This window comes from Protopterus annectens, chromosome 1.part1 (genome assembly GCF_019279795.1).
Source record: "Protopterus annectens isolate FY-2018-M chromosome 1.part1, PAN1.0, whole genome shotgun sequence".
Taxonomy (NCBI): Eukaryota; Metazoa; Chordata; order Ceratodontiformes; family Protopteridae; genus Protopterus; species Protopterus annectens.
Genome location: NC_056726.1, coordinates 1396658279 through 1396679606, shown reverse-complemented (window position 1 = coordinate 1396679606; position 21328 = coordinate 1396658279). Strand labels below are relative to the sequence as shown.

General features: G+C 41.5%; 1 protein-coding gene across 1 annotated transcript in view; it reads left to right on the top strand.

Moving 5' to 3' along the window:
* Positions 1–21328, top strand: part of GREB1 (growth regulating estrogen receptor binding 1) — a 3935532-nt gene that overhangs the window by 2995258 nt on the left and 918946 nt on the right. The window contains exon 20 of the mRNA XM_044082225.1: positions 1287–1486. Coding sequence (XP_043938160.1) covers positions 1287–1486 — 200 coding nt within the window. The remainder of the gene's footprint in view (positions 1–1286; positions 1487–21328) is intronic.

Below are 21328 nucleotides of genomic sequence, written 5' to 3'. Positions count from 1 at the left end.
TACATATTTTAAAATTTAGCTTTAGTTCATGACTCTGGCACCAGTTATTTGTTTGGGATTATTATGAGGTTACTTAAGTAGGTCAGTATATCTATTTTTGCTGTAAAGAATTATATCAAGTTGTTGTCACACTGTCAAGTTAGACTTGTTTAAATTGACATTTAATTCTGAATTATGCCATACTGTAAGCTACAGCTGTCTTAAAACTTTCTTGACTCAGAGATGAATACTCAAGTTGTTTCTACATTTAAATGCAGATTGCTAGCACTCATGTTGCAGTGTATTCAAGTGCAAAAGAAATAAATGAAAGACTGTACTAGCAACGTAAATTATTTTTGAATCTGTATCCATTAAAATGTAAAACTTTTAACTTCTGGTTTGCTGAGTATATGATCGCCAATTGTTTTACAAGTTTTAACTAACACTTTAGCTGGCTAAATAATAAAACTGTTCACTTTTTATCAAGGGAGTTAATAAAACATTTGAAAGTACTCCCAAGACAGACCTATTCAGAAATTTTGGGTTTAGCTTTCCTCTACAAACCACTGATTTTACAAGAGTCTAATCTACAATTCTGTATTTATAATGAAGTTGAAATCCTCTACAATGTATATTTAAGTTCTAATAATGTATGCATTCTTCTAAATATTATTTATATTTTAATTATTTACTGCCATCGCTTGTCCATGTTTTGTACATGCAGTATTTGTTAAATGTTCTAATGGCAGTCTTGATTTTTTTTTGCTTTGTATTCCTAAATGTATTTCTTACTTGTTATTCTCTGTCATTGTGACTTGAAAAAGTATAAGTAAGTAAATAAAATCCCATGTGTATTCATGTGCTGTATTTCCATTTAAAAGTTGTTTTGTTCAAGCTGTAGTGCATTTATTAGAGTAAATACATAAAGAAAGACATCAAAACCAATGTAATCAGATGATTTTTATGGTAAAACGTTTTTACCTTTAAACAAATGTATTTATTCATCACATCATTAAATTGTCACATACATCTCTTTTATGGTAGAATTTTTTTAATAGTTTAATATTAACAGACCTCAGAGAAGGAACACATTTTGAAAACCCGCTCTAGCTCAAAGTCTAATATAACATCCTACACCATAGCAGTACTGACATAATCACTATTCAGTTTGTTTCTGTTGTTAACTGGGACCTTGAAAAGTAGCAGAAAACACTGTTTATATAGAAAAAGAAAGGATCTCAATTAAGTTAGACATTCTTTATTTTCTTACTCTGTGATTGTTGACTTAGATTGTTGTTTCTTCCCAGATCCTTAAGATACTGTGATCTGCGCTTAATCAATTCTCCCTGCTTAGTCCGCACAGCACTGGAGCAGGAACTTGGTTTAGCAGCATATCTCATCGGTTCTGAGACAACAGAGGAAAGTATGACAACTACTGATATGTCTGAAAATGATCGTGAAAAAATGACCAGTGTTAACAATGACGATGAGGATCTGGTTGTGGAGGGTGAGTGACAATTAAACATTCTTGCATTTCATGTTGTATAGCTGTTTCTAAGTACTCCATAACAGTAAGTTTATAAAGTTCATATCATATGCAAATTATAAATAGTCACATTTCTGAACTGTTTTTATATGTGTGTGTGTGTGTGTGTGTGTGTGTGTGTATGTATATATATATATATATATATATATATATATATATATATATATATATATAAATATATATAGGTTAATAGGTGTATACTAGGCTAACGACCACTGGAGCCTTTATAAGCCTAGCCATGCAAGCCCAGTGTATCCCATGAGTTATCGTGCCTTAGAGTTTATTTTAAGGGGTGTATGGTAGTTAGGCCATGATTTAATGGTCACCTATGTGCATCAGAGACATTGGTTTTAGACCAGGGTGAATTTCCGATTTCTCATGCATGGTGCCTTTTTTTTTTTTTTTTTTTTTTTTTTTTGTGGATGTGCAAATGATCCATCAGAGTAGGCTGCAAGGATGCCTTTAATGCCAGGCATAAATTGCCTATCTGCAGTCTGTATGAAAAAAGAGATTAGAAATCCGGCTTTGAGATGATCTGCATAGGATATCGTGTTTACACCGTATATTCATTTTGTGAGAAGCCTCTGTGGTCATTCTAGTTGTTGCATTTGCCTGGTCAGGTACATGCAGAAGGGGACGTTATACTCAGTGATAAGTTTGATGATGGTTGAGTACAGTGACACAGTGACTTCCTTGGACCTAGATGCCCTGCCCTTACAAATTGAGGGACATAGAATGAGTTTCTTACAACTGTATACACATGTTGGTTGAAAGCCAGGTTACGATCTACATGAGTCCTCCAAATCACTGACTGCTGTGTCTACCTTTAGGAGTGTTTTATCAGTAAAATAGTTTTCCTGGGAGGTTGACTTCCCAAAAGGTAATATTATGCATTTCTTGGCACCACATTTTAATTTATTTCTTCAGCACCAGTCATTTGTCTGTATTAGACCTTCCTGTAAGATGTTAGCATCTTGGGGGATTTCTGTGATTGCCCCTAGCTTGCAATCATCTGCAAACATGACAAGCCAGAGGACCCAGACATTGGCCCTGACTTCTGAGAAATAGATGATAAGGAAGAGCTGATCCCAGAACAGAGCCCTGGGAGACTCCATTGGTGACCAGCCCCTTTATGGAGTTGGCCTGTTCAATCATAATTTCCTTGGTCCTGTCTGTGAGACAGCTGGCTATCCAGTGAGGTACACAGGGGTTTTACCTGATTCCATGAATTTGTTTACAATGCCTAAGTGGGGTATTGTATCAAATGCCATAGTTAGGTCAAGGTAGATACTATTTTCCCTCATCCGTTGCCTTGGTGACCTTCTCAAAGAAATCCACTAGGTTCAGTTGGCATGAGCTGTTTTTGACAAAAACAAACTGTGGGTCCATTGTCTGAAATTTCCTATGCCAGTGTTAATCATTTCAGTGATAATTCTTTCCATGACTTTGCATATGAGACTATTCAGACTAATGGGTTTGTAGTTCCCAATATCTTTTGATGGCTGCTGTTGTACAGAGGGATGGCTGTTGCAGTCACCAAATCACATGGCACAAAGCCTGTGCAGTGGCTATGTTGAATAGGTCATGTTTCAGGCTATTTTTGAGGCTTCCTGGGTTATTATTGGGGTCCATCAAAGCTGTATTCTTGGGCTTAAAGAGCGCATCTAAGATCTGCTCTGTAGTGATAGTTGGAGAGATTATGTTACATGTTATTTCCTGAATGGCATCTTGGGGTGAGAGAGGAGTAAAGCTGGAGCTGAATTTGTCAGCCAGAAGATTTGCAATATCTCCCAGTTTCGTGAACTTAGCTCCATTTCCCAACACTTCAGAACAATATTGTATGCATCATGTGAGGTTGCGGAAATAGCCAAGGAAGGCCTTGTGGTTATCCCTGGCCTAGGATGCTATAACCTCAAAATTTGCTTTGTTGAACCAAATTAGTCTTCTTAGTTGTCTATTCAATTTGATGAGAGAGATTTTCTCTGTTTTGGTGCTATACTTCCTAATTTTAGCTGTGACATTTTTTTCTTTTGTTGTATAACCTGTTTAACATTTAATTTTAGATTCCATCAGGGTGGTTTAATTATTGAGTTAGTTTTGGGCTTAGTTCTGATAAGCAAAGCAACCTCTATGCTGTCATTGACATGGTCATTCAGAGCTTCTGTGAATAATTCCGCATAGGCTTCTGTGCTGTCTGGATTTAGAGGGGCTTGAAATTTTGACAGGTTGTCACTCAATAAAAGGTAGTTTGCCTTGGAGCAGTTTCTAAGTGTTACATTTTTTGCTGGGGATCCAGAGTGGATACGACAATGGGGGGGTTCTCCCATATTTGTGAGTATGGAGTTCAGTATTTTTTTTTCAAGCACTTTTATTGAATTATCACTTGTGACATAGGTAAATTTACATTCACATAAAAGTAATCAAACTATTGTAACATAAACATTATACTTCACATATATTGCTCTATGTCTTATAATCTAAACAGTATTACATAAACTATTCAATTCCTGTTTGTTTTAATCAAGAAACATCTTCATTAAACCATCACTTACTACATAGGCAATCATACAGTTATATAAATAAAAACAAACCACACTGACCCAATCCTAGTCGCAAGTATTTCACATCACAAAACATACTGACACACCCCAGTTGCAAACATACATCACTTATAATCTACCCAATCTTTCTTACTCATACATTACATAGCTCATTTTAAGTCCTGCTGCTTTTTAGGCCTCACTCCTCCCTTATATGTATTGTTCCCACAATCCCCATTTTTTTCTATGTAGTTTGCTTCTACCCTTTTCTAAAGATCTCAGTTCTGGTTGTTTTATCTCCATTACTATATTCACTATTTCCAGTATAGTTGGTTTGGATTTTGATTTTCCAGTAATTGCTTTTTTTGGCATCCACATTATTAGACACAGCAAGTCCTTACCATGTCTAGGCAATTCTGATTCTGTATCTTAGCTCAGTAAAATCATCTCCCTCGTCAGACCAATCTGCCTACCCATCATCTTCGACAGTGCATCCCGCAGGGAATCCTTAAAGACCGCCAACTCACTGCACTTCCAGAAAATATGTTCCCAATTACCTCTTTCTTCCCCTTCACACCTTCAACGTTTATTCTCTACCCGAGGAAACATTGTCTAGAGTCTACTTGAGGTATAAAAATATCTATGTAAACATTTCCAGGCAGATTTTGTTGCATATTTCGGAGACATACATATATCCTCCCTTTGTTTCTTTGTGCATTGCTTATCCAGTATGTCTTCTCAATCCTTTCTAACCTCCTTTGATTGATTCTTATAGTTATCAAGCAATATTTTATATGCTCTAGTAATTATTCCTTTTTTAATGGCAGCTTCTGTTTAAATCTCTACCAGTTCATAGGTTCATAGGTTCATAGGTTCATACGAGGTTATCTGCCCTAGGGCATTTATAAGCCTAGCCAGAGTGTGTTTGGCTTTCGCCACCCATTTTAAATGAATTTTTCTATGCCCTTTTCGAGGTTAGTATACTGTGCCTATGTCCAACAGTGACACAGAAGTGATACCCGGGGTAAACCTACGATCTCCCATCCACTCATCAAGATTCCTCTTGAAGAGAGTCAGTGAGGGACTCTGCCTAACCTGGACTGGGATTTTATTCCAGAGTGAAGGGAGCCTCTGGGTTATGAATCTGTCCCTCCAGCATGTCCTATTTATTTCAGTGCTGAGGTTCAAGTCTCTCGAGCACGTAGCACGATGGGATTTGGATTTTCTGAGGTGCAGCATGTCCATTAATTCCGGGTTGGACATGGCTTTATACATCAGGCACAGATCGCCTCTGAGCAGGCGGTATGCCACTGAGTAGAGCTGGAGTTTCTTTAACCGGGCAGCATATGGCATCTGTTTGAGCCCTTTGATCCTCTTGGTGAGGTACTTTTGGGGTCTTTCCAGTTGCTGCAGGTGTCTGGTAAGGTACATCCCAAAAGGGGCATTGTACTCAATTATGGGCCTGATGAGGGATGAGTAAAGAGGCATGATGACCGCCCCTGATCTAGATGTGAATCCCTTCATGATTAGGTGGGCTATATAAAATGTTTTTCTAACCACTTTGGCCACGTGGTTTTCAAATGAGAGATTGCTATCAACTTAGGTCCCCAGGTCCCTAATTACTTCTTCCATACTTAATGGATTACCACCTATGTGGTAATTTGTGGGCACTTTGTTTTTGCCAAAGGGGATGACTATACACTTTTTGGCGTTTAGCTTGAGGCCATGGCTCTGGCACCAGTTGTCTGTTTCTATGAGGCCCTTTTGTAGGATGCTTGTGTCGGCTGGAGAGTCGATTATGGCGTCTAGTTTGCAGTCATCTGCGAACTTGGTCAGCCACAGTCCTTCCCTGTTGGCCTGTACCTCCGAGAAATATATACCGAACAAGAGAGGTCCCAGGACTGAGCCTTGTGGGATGCCACTTGTAACTGGTTTGGAGTTGACATGGCTCCAACAATTCTAACCATGTGGGTTCTGTCCTTGAGCCAGTTTGCAACCCATCTAGTGACATAGGGGTTTATATTTAAGCTGGTGAGCTTATCTATAATGCCCGAGTGGGGTATTGTATCGAAGGCTTTTGCGAGGTCCAGGTAGGCTGTGTGGACCACCTTCCCCTTGTCAATGGCCTTGGTGACTGTTTCAAAGAAATCAACCAGGTTTAAGAGGCAGGATCTGCCCTTAACAAAGCCGTACTGGGTAGGATCCAGTGTCTGTAGGTCCCCAGTATCTTTATTTATGAGGTCCATGATGATCCTTTCCATAGCTTTGCAGACCAAGCTAGTCAGGCTTATGGGGCGATAGTTTCCAGGATCCGTTGAGGCAACACCTTTGTGGAGAGGGACCACTGTTGCTGTACGCCACTCTTTGGGTACATATCCTGTAGTAAGGCTGAGATTGAACAGTAGTTTTATGTTTGGGTTTAGCTCTTCTTGGAGTTCATGTAGGACGCAGCCCGGGACACCGTCTGGTCCCATTGATGCTGTGTTTTGCTTTGGAGAGGGTGGCTCTTACCTGAGCATCTGAGATGTCAGAGGGCAGCACTCTGCTGGGATAGATATTTGCCCTTTTGGTGGGGGGGGGGGGGAGAAGTTTGCTCTGAACCTGTCAGCTAGGATGTTGGCAATGTCTGTGGGTTCAGTGTATTTTTGTCATTTTGGACTAATTCTGAGCATATCTGGGAATTCCCACCCAGGTTCCTAACATAACTAAAGAAAGCCTTGTGATTATCCTTAGTGTCCTGTGCAATTTTTCTCTCAAAGCTGGCCTTAGACGATTTTATGAGTGCCCGTAGTTTTTTACTAATACTGATCAGAGATGCCTTCCCTTTTTGGGGTTTTGCTCTATCATGTAGTAGCTTCCTCCTTCTATTGTATAGTTTGTTTATGGCTGGGGTCCACCAGACAGGACGCCTGCCTTTGGAGGATTGGGTCTTGGTTTTATTTGGGATTGCATGATCCATGCATTCCTGAAGGTGTTCATAGAATGCGTTTATAAAGGATTCTGCGGTCTGGGCCGTATTTTCCACAGGCCCGGGAGCTTTGAAGGATTCCACCTCGGTTTTGAGGAGTGTGAAATCTGCTTTAGAGAAGTTTTTCACTGTGGTTTCCTGGGCAGGGGGTGGGGTCAGGATGTGAATATCCAGTGAGATTAGTTTATGGTCTGATCTTACCAGTGAGGGATACACTTCTGGTCTGGAGCATAGAGCTCCCATGTTGGTGATGATCAGGTCCAGTATGTTTTCCCCTCTTGTGGGAGTGGTAACAAGTTGTTCCATAGCATTTGAGTTTATAAATTCTAGGAACCTTTGGGCTAGGGTGTTGGAGCTAGAGTAATGCTCCCAGTCTATGTTTGGGTAGTTGAAGTCGCCCAATATAATGGTGTTTGGAGAGACCTTCATATTTTCCAGTGTTCTCAGGAAGGCCAAGTGGAGTTCCTGGGTTTGGGAGGGTGGTCTGTAGCAGGCTATAAACTGGAAGGCAGTTTTACCCACTCCACTGTTAGTTGCACATGGATAGTCTCTGATGCTTCGTGCTGTGCCACCAACCTGGAGGTGTGGGTATCTTTGAAGAATATTGATACTCCCCCTCCTTTTGTGGTTCGGTCCAAGTTTTGGGGCCGAAAAGCATGGTATGAGGTATAACCTGGTAGTGCTGGGGTGCTCTCGGGAGCCTTGAACCAGGTTTCTGTTACTGCACAGATATCGATGTTCTCCATGCTAAGGAGAGTTTTGAGCGCATGCATCTTGAGGTTTAGACTTCTGGCGTTGAGTAGCATTACTCTTAGTTTCTTATCCCTTGTGATACCTATGGAGGTGGGTTTGTCTTTTGAGCCTTGCCTAAAAAAGGCACTATGGGGATGGCAAGAGCCTTTGCCAATATCCGAAAGCCCAGGGGTGACAGGTGCAAGCCATCCCTAGTGAAGCATCGTGGCTTGTCGAGCATGTCATCCCAGGCTGACAGGCATTGGATCCCCTTTGAATGACACCAATACTTAAGCCAGTTGTTGAAATTGATCATCTTGTCTTCATATTGTGGTATCATTCTTGGTGAGGGTAAGATGCTACTCAAGGTCAGGGTCATACCGGCCTGGGCTACATGCTCAGAGAGCTCCTCTATGTCTCTTTTCATGTAGTCCAGGGAGATACGTCTCAGGTCATTCACACCAGCATGGACAATGACTGAGTCATATTTGTACTTGCCTTGGAGTGACCTGAGTGCTTGTGTTATGTGGCGGATCCTAGCGCCCGAGAGGCAGCTCACTGTGACCTTCTCCTTGTTCAGCCTGGTGAGCGGGACGTCAGTGTGCCTGACGATAGAGTCACCTATTACAAGTGTATCAAGTGTGTTGTTTAGCCTTAAGGGCTGTGACTGTTCGGCACACTGGCTTTGTGAGCTATGTGTTGCACGTGTTTTGTTTTGGGGTAGCGGTTGCTTGGGTGTCTGCTTTGGAGGTCTCTGCTGCTTAGGCAGATTTTTATTTAGAGCCTCAGAGTATGTTTTTGTGTGTTTATGTGTTTGGTTTGCTGTTGTGGTAGGTCTATTTGAGACTGGAATTGTAGTGAGTGTGGTTTCGTTCTCCTCCTGACTGGTTACGCCAGTACTGAGTTGAGAGAGCTTAGCCTGCAGTTTGGCTATATGGTTGCATCTCTCACATGTGTAGGAATTTATTGGGAGGAGGAGAGGGTTGTCTGTATACATGAGGCAGTTGTAACATTGCCTCAAGATTCCCAGATTCACCAGCTGGACCGGAGAGGAGATTGACAACTGTCCTTTGGACATGCTAGAATAGTATTGGGAATTCCTTTATAATTGAAAAAAAGGGCCAGTGGGGAACAAGATACTCAAGGGGAGTTTGTGAGGGTGTAGTGCTTTTAATTTTTTAGTGCTGACTTATATAATTGCTTTAGTGAGCAAGTGCCAGGCTTTAGAGTACGAATAGGGTGTTTATTATGAGAACTAGATCAGTTCTAAGGGAAAAAGTGAAGAGTAGACTTTGTGGAGCTGAGAATGGTTTAAATCCAATTAAGCGGAGCTGCCCGATGCTGCGCTATGCGTAAAATCGTGCAAAGCCGCGCCAAAGCGGGTTTTATACAGGGGGACTTGAAAGAGCTAGAAATTGGCCCAAAACGGCCAATAGACTACCAGATTATTGTGCTGGGAACACTCCTCCAGGGATAGATAGGCTGCTCTAAGCTCCCCACTGCCACTGGTGAACAAAGAAGTCTCCCTTTATCCAAGAAAGGAAATGGGCAACACAGGAACTTTCCAAAAGCCCAGAATACAGCAAAGCCTGTATTTGGACTACTCTAGGTCAGGAAAGATGGGAAACAAGGATAATTTTTTTTTGTTTTTTTTCTTTTTTGCAACAAACAGCAGGAAAATGCAATAAATATGTAACACAGGCTAGCGCACTTGAGTGTGTAGCCTCAACAGGTAAATGCAACAAACAGGACAAACTTTAAAAGTGCAGGTGCAAAAACAACTTTAAACAGTTTAAAACAGTTCAAGAAGCAGAAATACTTGCAGTTTAGCTAGATCGGACAGTCGCCCAGGTAGTAGCAGGAATAAAAACACTTTTATCAGGTTAGCAGTCGCTCTTTTAGCCTCTCTGCTGCTAGCACCACTCTGCAGGACCACGAGGAGCTTGGCTGAGTAGTAACAGGCGCAAAAACCGCGCCAAAGCGGGTTTTATACAGGGGGACTTGAAAGAGCTAGAAATTGGCCCAAAATGGCCAATAGACTACCAGATTCTTGTGCTGGGAACACTCCTCCAGGGATAGATAGGCTGCTCTAAGCTCCCCACTGCCACTGGTGAACAAAGAAACCTCCCTTTATCCAAGAAAGGAAATGGGCAACACAGGAACTTTTCCAAAAGTCCAGAATACAGCAAAGCCTGTATTTGGACTACTCTAGGTCAGGAAAGATGGGAAACAAGGATAATTTTTTTTTTTTTTCTTTTTTGCAACAAACAGCAGGAAAATGCAATAAATATGTAACACAGGCTAGCGCACTTGAGTGTGTAGCCTCAACAGGTAAATGCAACAAACAGGACAAACTTTAAAAGTGCAGGTGCAAAAACAACTTTAAACAGTTTAAAACAGTTCAAGAAGCAGAAATACTTGCAGTTTAGCTAGATCGGACAGTCGCCCAGGTAGTAGCAGGAAAAAAAACACTTTTATCAGGTTAGCAGTCGCTCTTTTAGCCTCTCTGCTGCTAGCACCACTCTGCAGGACCACGAGGAGCTTGGCTGAGTAGTAACAAGCGCAAAAACCGCGCCAAAGCGGGTTTTATACAGGGGGACTTGAAAGAGCTAGAAATTGGCCCAAAACGGCCAATAGACTACCAGATTCTTGTGCTGGGAACACTCCTCCAGGGATAGATAGGCTGCTCTAAGCTCCCCACTGCCACTGGTGAACAAAGAAACCTCCCTTTATCCAAGAAAGGAAATGGGCAGCACAGGAACTTTTCCAAAAGTCCAGAACACAGCAAAGCCTGTATTTGGACTACTCTAGGTCAGGAAAGACGGGAAACAAGGATAGTGCCGGTCTTTTGTTTAGGACCCCCCCTGTTTCTTTGCCTTGCCTATGCTCTGATATCATTCCCTGATACAGAAGACAATCTCTAACCTGCAGTGGAAATAAATACTTGGCATCTTCCAATTCTGTCATCTTTCCCTCTGTAGTTATTTGCTCCCAATACCTTGGTTCCTTTCCCAGTTTTCTCCAATAGATTCCAGCCCCCCTCTTACTATTGTCTGTATCCCTAATTGCAGTCATCCCTACCAGTGGAATCTCCTTTCTATGTTCCTGTGTTGGTTTAGTTCTTAGAATACTTTCTGCTACTTTATGGATATAATATTCTGCATGATTATTGTTATTTTCCTTAAAGGCATGCATCCAAAATCCCAGTCTCTCCTTGTTTCTTGAGCTTTCCCTGTGTTTCATCATCATACCTTCCAACTTTGAATTACAGTTTTCTGCTTGTGCTATGTATAGTAGTCTTAACTGGTTAACTATCAAATACCCTTCAAACTGGGTAGTCCCAGTCTGCCCTGTTCTACTAGAAGAATCAGCTTTTCCCACTTGACTCTTGCCTTCTTCCCCTTCCAGGTAAAGTCCTTCAGCTGTTTATTAATTGCTACCCACAACTTCTCTGGTTGATAAAAATATGCCTGACCTGCGTATAAAACTAAAGGGACTAAAAACTTTATCCATATCCATATAACAAAGCTTTCAGTTGCTCAGTTTTTGTATTATCTTTTATTTAGTCTCTTCCCACCGATCCTTAGCTGCCACACTAGAATCATTTTTAATCCATACTCCTAAATATTTCATTTTATTATGTCCCCTTAAGTATGGGTATTCCTGAACCAGTTCATGTCTAGGTACATAATTTATTGCTATTGCCGTTGTTTTACCTTCATTAATTTTGTATCCTGAAAAGATCTGAAGCGGTCTCAAAATCTCATACAACACTGTAATGTCTTTTACTAGTTTTGTCAGGTACAAAATAATATCATCTGGAAATAAAGCCAGCTTTTCTTGACTACCATACCAATTATATCCTTGAATTTCTGAGTCTCTTATTTTCTTTGCCAGTTGTGCAAATATAATGGAAATAGTAAACAGGGAAGAGGACACCCCTGCCTGGTTCTTCTGCTTAAACAGAAATTATCAGAGTGGACCCCACCCACATTAATTTTCGCCTCTGATCCCTCATATATTCTCCTTATCAACATTAATCATTTGTTAACTGAGGGGGTGGAGCTAGGAACTAAACCTTCTATTTAAGGGTTAAAATAAAACATTTCAGAGCTTTACCAGAAAGGCTCATCCAGACTCTGCTACACTTTGCTGTGAAGGAAAGGTTAGTTTGCTTTTATTTTTTGTATTTTGTATTACTTTATTGCCTTTCTATATTTTGAATACTGTGGTTTGTTTTCTTTACCTTGTGTTTTACTTGCATTTTGCTTTAACAGCATATTAAAACTTCAAAAGAAACCACAGCTCTCTCTCTTCTGAGTCAGGCAGAATTTTTTTCCCGCTCTCCCACCCAGTTACAGTTGTCTTGTTAAATACCACTGTCTTTCTAGTTGCCTGCCTCTTATGTTAATCTGACCATATATCTCATTTCCTCTCTACTTTCACTGGCTTGTGATAGTGATCACAAAATCATCATTTTTGAAATCCCATAGTACCAGAATACAAAAGTGACCACCCCTTTCAACCCATCTTGCTGTTTTAAAAGTAGCAACTCTCCACTAAACCTTAACTTTTTAAACAGGTAAAACTTACGTTACCTACTTTCACATCTAACTTCTCTAGTGCACACTGCAGTGTGCATTTTTTTTTCATCTTACCTTTAAGCATCCCTGTGACTAGCACTTTCTCTAATACCTGCTGGAAAGCACTAGGAAGCCTTAAACTGTTACAAGCACTCAACTCTTCTTGTTAATAAGGAGAAATTAATAGTAGGCACTAAACAGCCTATAATTGCAAAGTACCTTGCTAAGGTAAGGGAAAACAGCTCCTGTACTTTACAAAAAAAAAAAAAAAGCACCAAACTAGACATGTCCAGGGATCAGCTTCCGGTGATTTCTCCTGTCCACCTGGTGAATCTGAGCATACTGGGGCACTGCAGCAATTGCCTCATGTACACAGACAACCCTCTCCTCCTACCACCCAACACTACAACCTGTGAGAGATGCGCTTACATAGCAAAAACGGAAGCAAAGCTCTCTCCACCCAAGATTGTGCTAGACAGTCAAGAGGAGAAGGTTAACACCCACACTACACCTCAAGCAACACATAGCCCTTCTAAACCCACACCACCAACACCCACATATAGCAACACTAAATCCACATATGCAGAGGCCTTTAACTGTAACCTGCCCAAGCAACAAGGACCTCTGAAGCTGAAACGCAAACAAACACCAATCACAACCAAAGTGTCACATAGTTGCACAACACCAGTGTGCCACCCAGCAACAGCCCCTAAGGCAAGACAATGTACTTAACACTTTAGTCATAGGTGACTCTATAGTCCGGCACACTGATGTCCCTTTCACCAGGTTGAACAAGGAGAAAATTACATTCAGCTGCCTGTCGGGTGCCAGGATCCGCCACATAACGCATGCATTCAAGTCACTCCACAACAAGTACAAATATGACTCTGTCATTGTCCATGTTGGAGTGAATGACGAGACGTACCTCACTGGACTACATGAAAAGAGAAATGGAAGAGCTATCAGATCATGTGGCGCAGGCAGGTATGACCCTAGCCCTGAGTAGCATCCTGCCTTCGCCCAGAATGATACCACAATATAAGGACAAAATGATTGACTTCAACAATTGGCTAAGCTTCTGGTGTCATTCAAAGGGGATCCAGTATCTGTCTGCCTGGAGCGACATGATTGACAGACCACGATGCTTTGCCAGAGATGGTCTGCACCTGTCGCCCCTGGGAATTCAGGTTACTGTCTAAGGCTCTTGCCACCCCTGTAGTGCATTTTTTAGGCAAAGTTCAAAAGACAAAACCACCACCATAACAGGTACAAGCATGCAAAATCTGAAGGTAATGCTACTCAGTGCTAGAAGTCTAAACCTCAAAATGCACTCTCTCGAGGCACTCCTAAAAACGGAGAACATCGATGTCTGTGCAGTAACTAAGACCTGGTTCATGGCTGCAGAGAGCACCCCTGCAATACTAGGCTACAACTCTTACCACACTTTTCGGCCACCAAACCAGGACTGAAACACTAAAGGTGGAGGAGTGTCAATATTCACCAAGGATATTTACACCACCAGGCTAGTTGCCCAACACAATGCATCTGAAATTCTCCAGGTGCAACTAACACTAGGTAAGACTGCATTCCAAATTGTAGCTTGCTACAGATCCCCCACCATACCCCAAGATTCTCACTACACCTTTCTAAACATACTGGAAAATATTAAGATAGAACTAAACACCCTAATACTGGGTGATTTTACTACCCTGCCATTAACTGGGAAAACTACTCATGTACCAACACCTTTGCCCAACGGTTCTTGGAATTCATAAATTCCAATGCCCTGGATCAACTAATCCATAGTCCCACCAGGGGCTCCAGTAGCCTAGACCTGGGCATTACCAACATGGGAAATCGATGCTCCACACTTATGGTTACCCCCTCATTAGTCAGGTCTGACCATAAGCTAATCACCCTTAACATCCACATCCCACCCCCACCCTCCAGTAAGGAAACCTCCATAAAAAACTTCTCCAAAGCCAACTTCATGCTACTCAAGTCAGAAGTGACAAACTTCATGACACCCATGCAGATGGGAACTGAAAGTTCAACTGCTGAATCCTACACTAAAGCACTATACGAGCACATCCACTCATGCATGAATCGTGCCATCCCAAATAGAGCCAAGATGCTCTCATCAAAAAAAGGAAGCCAATCTGGTGGTCCCCTGCCATAAACCAACTTTACAACAAAAGGAAGAAACTGTTGCAGAAAAGAGGAAAATCCCAGGATGCAAAAAACTCCCTTACCAGCCTCAGTAAGAAACTGAGATCCCTCATAAAATCCTCCAAAGCTAATTACGAAAATAAAATTGCCAAAGATTCCAAAGACAACCACAAGGCATTCTATAACTATGTCAAGAATCTAAATGGCAATGCTCATATCTGCTCTGAGCTAAAACAGAATGGCATTAAATATACTGATCCCAAGGATATTGCCAATATCCTGGCAAATCGATTCACTGCCAACTTCACCCCCCCACCCCCTAAATGGCCCATCTCAATACCGGAAGATTACCAAATTCCGGTAATAATGGCCACACAAGTAAAGAACGCACTCTCCAAAGCTAAGAATACAGCATCAATGGGAACAGATGACATCCCGGGCTGTGTACTACATGAACTACAATATGAACTGGCACCTCACGTAAGTGTCATGTTTAATCATAGCCTCCGCTCAGGTTTCGTGCCTACTGAGTGGCGCAGAGCTACAGTTATCCCACTCCACAAGGGGGGATCCACCTTGGATCCCGGAAACTACCATCCCATCAGTCTGACAAACCTTATCTGCAAGGCCATGGAGCATATTATCATGGAACTTATAAACAAAGACATTGGCAACCTTCAAACACTGGACCCCACCCAGTTTGGGTTCGTGAAGGGCCGATCTTGTCTCCTGATCCTGATTGACTTCTTCGAATCAGTCTCCAGAGCCATGGACAAGGGTAAGGTAGTCCACACAGCCTATCTAGACCTTGCCAAGGCCTTTGACACCATCCCCCACTCTGGAATCATAGATAAACTTACTAAGCTGAGCATTAATCCCTACGTCACACAATGGGTTGCTAACTGGCGTACTGATAGAACTCATACTGTAAAAGTAGCCGACTCCAAATCCATTTCCAGATAAGTGACAAGTGGAGTACCTCAGGGTTCAGTCCTGAGACCGCTCTTGTTTGGCATCTACTTCTCTGAAGTACAGGCGAACACTAAGGGACTCTGGCTAACAAAGTTCGCAGATGACTGCAAACTGGGAGCCATTATTGAATCCCCAAATGATGTGGATACTCTACAAAAGGGCCTTACAGAAACAGATGCTTGGTGCCAGAGCCATGGGCTCAAGCTCAATGCCAAGGAATTTATAGTTATCCCCTTTGGGAAAAAACATGTATCCGTGAATTACCATATAGGTGGCAGTACACTAAACACCGAAAGTGTGATAAGAGACTTAGGGACACAGGTGGACTGTGGTCTCACCTTCGATAACCACATTGCCACAACAGTCAGGAAATCCTTCTATGTGGCACACCTCATCACTAAGGGCTTTTCATCCAGAAAAAAGGAGGTCATTGTCCCACTATACTCATCCCTCATTAGACCCATTATAGAATACAACACCCTGTTTGGTATGTACCTCTTAAGACATCTGCAACAACTGGAAAGGCCGCAGAAATACCTCACTAAAAGAATCACAGGCCTAAAGCAGATGCCCTACGCTGACCGCCTTAAAAAACTCCAGCTATACTCTGCCGCATATCGTCTACTCAGAGGCGATCTCTGCTTAACATACAAGGCCATGTCAAACCCAGAGCTGTTGGACATGCTACACTTAAAGAAACCCCAATCCCTCAGAGCCACATGCTCCAGGGATCTAAACCTTGTCATCACAATAAACAAAACATGCTGGAGGGATAGGTTCCTGACCCAGAGACTCCCCAGACTCTGGAATAGATTGCCGATACATGTCAAGCTGAGTGCCTCTTTGGCCCTCTTCAAAAGGAACCTTGACGATTGGATGGGAGAAAGGAAATTCACCCTGGGGATCATGTCAGTCACCCTGCTAGACAGGGGTCCAGGGAAGTAAATAGTGAGGGAAGAAATAGCCAGGGAATTGTTATGGCTACGCTTGTATAGGCCCTAGGGCTGATAGCCTAGTACCAACCTATGAACCTTATAATTTTTTAAGGAAATGCAAATGCTTCCATTGCCCTGCTCATAAAGTCCCAGCTTACTCTGTCAAATTCTTTCTCTGCATCAAGACCTACCAACAACAATGGTATTTTCTTACATTCTGCTTCCCTCTGGATCATCAGTGTTCTGTTAATGTTGTGAAATGTTTACCTCCCCTCCACAAACCACATTGATCCTTATCTATCCAGTTTGGCATTACTTTTGCCATTCTTTTAGCCATTATAAACTTGAACATTTTACAATCATGGTTTTGTATTGAAATAGTCTTGTATGAAGCTGGATCCAGTGGATCCTTACCTTCTTTAGGTATTACAGCTACCACTGCTTTCTTCCAGGATGATGGTACTTCTCCTCCTCTTACGATATTGTTAAACAAAACCTTCCAGATCTTTATCAGTTTTTTTCCTCCTAGTTTCCAAACTTCCACAGAAATAACATCTATTCCTGTGGACGTTCCTGTATATTAGTTATACATCACATTTTTTATCTCATCTCCTCCTGTCCTGTTAGTAATTGGGCCTCATCTACCTCTAACCTTGGCATATTTAATTCTTCCATAAACATTTCCATTTGTATCTTTTCTTGATTTTCATATTTCTCTGCTTTGTAGAGACTGTCATAGAATTTCCTTTTTCATTATGTTTGGTGACAGCCCTTTCTACTTTCTGTTGCCTGCGTTATTGTGCTCTAGTGTTATCAAAAAAAAATGCGTTACAACAATCTTTCTAAGCTCATGCATATTATCGAGGTAATCCTTTATTTTCTGACTTGCATTCTGCAATTGATCCTCTTCTTGTTCTGTGAGATTCCCTCTATTTTGCAATACTTTCACATTTGTCAGTCCCTCTAAACCATTTGTGTTACTTGTTAACCATAGCTCCCTTTCTTTTATTTCCACCACCTTAATTTTATCCCACTCCCTAGCTATATTTTTCAGAAGAAATTTCTATCCTCTCTAACAGCTGCTGAATAATCTCCACTATCTATTACTTAAATTCTTCTCTTTTCAACAGATAGGTGGGAAAATGCTAATGTCTCATTTTTATTTCATTTCTCCGTGTTTTTATTTTTATTGGTGCATGATCTGGAGTAATTATTGGGTGGGAATCAAGACTTCAATTAAATACGCATGTTCCTGTGAAATGTAAATTCTGTCTAGCCTAGCCTAGTTTTTATATTTATTTATTGGCATTTGTTTACTAGGAAAGTCCACCGGATTAAAAGAGCCCATTTTCAGTGGAGGCCCGGGGAGAAAAGCTGCACAAGGCAGTTGTTCCTGTGAAATGTAAATTCTGTCTAGCCTAGCCCAGTTTTTATATTTATTTGTTTGTTATTTATTTATTGACATTTGTTTACTAGGAAAGTCCACTGGGTTAAAAGAGCCCATTTTCAGTGGAGGCACAGGGAGAAAAGCTGCACAAGGCAGTTAGTATAATAGTACATACAATTCAAAGCAGTTAGTAGATACAAGCAGTATTATAGAAAAGCAAACAGTATTATACAAAAACAGATAAAAGCAGTCATATAGAAATATTTTACAAGGGAATAATATTTAAATTCACCATGAACTCCTATTACTGAAGTCACATCTTCCATGCCAAATATTTTCATAAATTGCTTTAAAAATCTACCCTCCTTTGTTATATTTTCCCTTGCTGCCCCCCCCCCAGACACATCTTCACTACTGCAAATCAAGTTCCAGTTCCCACCTATAAGTAATATTCCTTGCTGAAAACTTATTATTTCTCCCAGAATTTTCTTAAACTCCATTACAGCAGTTTTAGGTGGAATATAAATATGTGGCGGTGTAGTCCTCCTCTTTTGCCAGTTGCTCCTTAGCACTACATATCTGCCACTGTTATCTTTTTTATATCTTCTTATATCACTTTTGGAGTTCCTGTTGCAATTAATATAAGTACTCTTTTCCTTTGTCCTAGGAATTCCGCTGAATAACCATCCTGAAAACCTTTCTTTATCAAATTAGCATGTTCAGTTCTTTCTAAGTGTGTCTACTGTAACATAGCTATTTGCACTCTACATTTTTAATGTAGTTCACTACTCTTTCTTGTTTGTATTTATCTGTGAGGCCATTTACATTTAAAGACATTAAAGAAAGCATCATTGTATTAAAACGTTATTTCCACCTTTTATGTATAACAACGTTTTTGTTAAATGCGTAGTTCCAGCTTTTGTGTTACATGAGTACACTGTTTGGCAAATTGAAATTTTTAATACAGTTGTTTCTTGTTATATGTGTTTGAGCCTGTGTCAAATTTTATAAAACTTTCTGTTTTATTGAAAGCCCTCAAAAAATACACCCCCAAACCTCCCTATTAATGTAATACTAACACACAAAACTGTGTACACCTTAAATATACTGAAGTTGTACACTCCTAATAGGAACAAAAATCCCAAACTGACAGCCACACTCACAGACTTGAGCTAATCCAAAAGAAAGGTCTTCCATGGTGCAGCCTGTGCTTCTTCTAAGTTCTGATTGGTTTTGTATTATCTTTATAGCTCTCCCAGCTGGGAAAACCCCTGAATGTTTTCAGAGAACACAGCTTCTATGGGACCTGATAGTATCCCAGGCTGTGTTCTGCACCATCTCCAGCAAAAACTGGCTTCGCCATTGAGAACCCAATTCAACCACAGCCTAAGTACAGCGTTCTTCCCAGCAGAGTGGAGAACTACCATTGTCATCCCCTTGCACAAAGGTGGTGCCACTACTGACCCTGGAAACTATCACCCCATTAGCTTGACAAGTCTTATCTGTAAAGCCATGGAGTGTATTTCTGTGGATGTCATAAGCAAGGACATAGGCAATCTCCAAGCACTTGACCCCACCCAGTTTAGATTCATCAAGGGCAGATCTTGCCTATTGAACCTGGTTAACTTCTTTGAGACTGTCAGGAAGGATCTGGATGAAGGAAAGTCAGTACATAGTAAGTAAGTAAGTAAACATTATTATCATTCAGACTATGCAATCATACAGTGCACAGCTGAATGAAATTAAGCTCATGATACAGCACAGACCATCACAGCAATAAAATACAAGCACATAAATCACATATAGAATAAACACACACATGACACAAGAGTCCCAACCAACCAAAGCTCCATCTCTGCACCAACAAGTCTCAGTCCAGTTTCACCAGTCCATCAAAAACAGACATTCAAGAGTCTGGATCAGCACACATCCAAGCAGACAGTTGGTTTCCACCGTCCGCCCTCACCCTGGTCAACAACCACAGTCTCCATGATTTCAGTCTTAATCCACCATCCACTCCCACACCAACCTCATCTCCGCCAGCAATAGTCCAGTTCCACCTTCACAATCCACTCAAATCTGCCACAACACCCTCTGACACTGTCCTGCCTGAGTTAATCCAGAACAGCCCCCTGTCCAATTGATCCATTGACACCACGGCTGCCTTCTGTCCACACTCGGTCACCAGCGACTGTGGAAAAATGGTCCAACTATGGAAAGACAGCAAGACAACACAAGACAAAAAATGGGAGCTGAAAAGGCCGCTGTCGCATATGGCACTGCCATCTTATTTAGAGCCTTACATACATCATACCTTGACTTGGGCAAGGCCTTTGACACAATTCCCCACTTGGGCATCATCGAAAAGCTAACAAAACTTGGGATAAATCCCTATCTCATCAGGTGGGTGGCAAAATGGCTTACTGACAGGACCCTTAAGATCAAGATAGGTGCCTCCACCTCCAATAGCAGACTTGTCACTAATGGAGTTCCCCAAGATTCTGTCCTCAGACCCCTACTGTTTGGCATCTACTTCTTGGAAGTTCAGGCAAAGACAAAAGGCCTCTGGCTGACCAAGTTTGTGGACAGCTGTAAGTTGGGTGCTGTTATTGACTCCCCATATGATGCTAACATACTGAAAGAGTGTCTCACAACATCTAATGACTGGTGCCAAAAGTATGGCCTCAAGCTAAACACAAAAAAAAGTATCATCGTACCATTCGGCAAAAACACAGCCCCTTCTGATTACAAACACAGCCCCTTCTGATTACATCAACATCAACCCCCTAAACACACAACCTGTGGTGACAGACCTGGATACTCAGGTTGATAACAATCTCACATTCGACCATCATGCAGCGGCAGTGCTCAGAAAATCCTTTTACGTGGTTCATATCATAAGTAAAGGGATTGCATCTAGAAAAAAGGAGGTTATTACCTCTGTAGTCCTCCCTCATCAGACCAGTAATTGAGTATAACGCCCCATTTGGTATGTACCTCTCCAAACATCTGCACCAACTGGAAAGGCCACAGAAATACCTCACAAAGAGAAGCCATGGCCTCCAACACCTGCCCTATGCAGACAGGCTCAAATCACTATCACTCTACTCAGTGTCATACAGGTTGCTCAGAGGTGATCTGTATCTTGCTTACAATGCAGTCTTGGACCCTGCCCTACTAGAGATGCTCCATGTCCATGAGTCTAACTCCTAGTTCATTACCCACTCGAAAGGCCTGAATTTAATATGCAACATCAGTAAAACCTGCTGGAGAGACAGGTTTGTTTTCCAGAGGCTGCCCCATGTCTGGAATAGACTTCCCATACATGTCAAACAGAGTACCTAGCTGACCCTCTTCAAGCGCAACCTTGATGAGTGGATGGGAAACCACAAATTTGTCCCAGGGATTCCACCTGTGTCTCATTGACAGGGGTGACAGATTCTGACTGAAGTTTCTTTTTGGAGAAAAACTATTGGCTAGGCTTGTAAGGGTGCCAGGGCATTTAGCAGTAACCTGC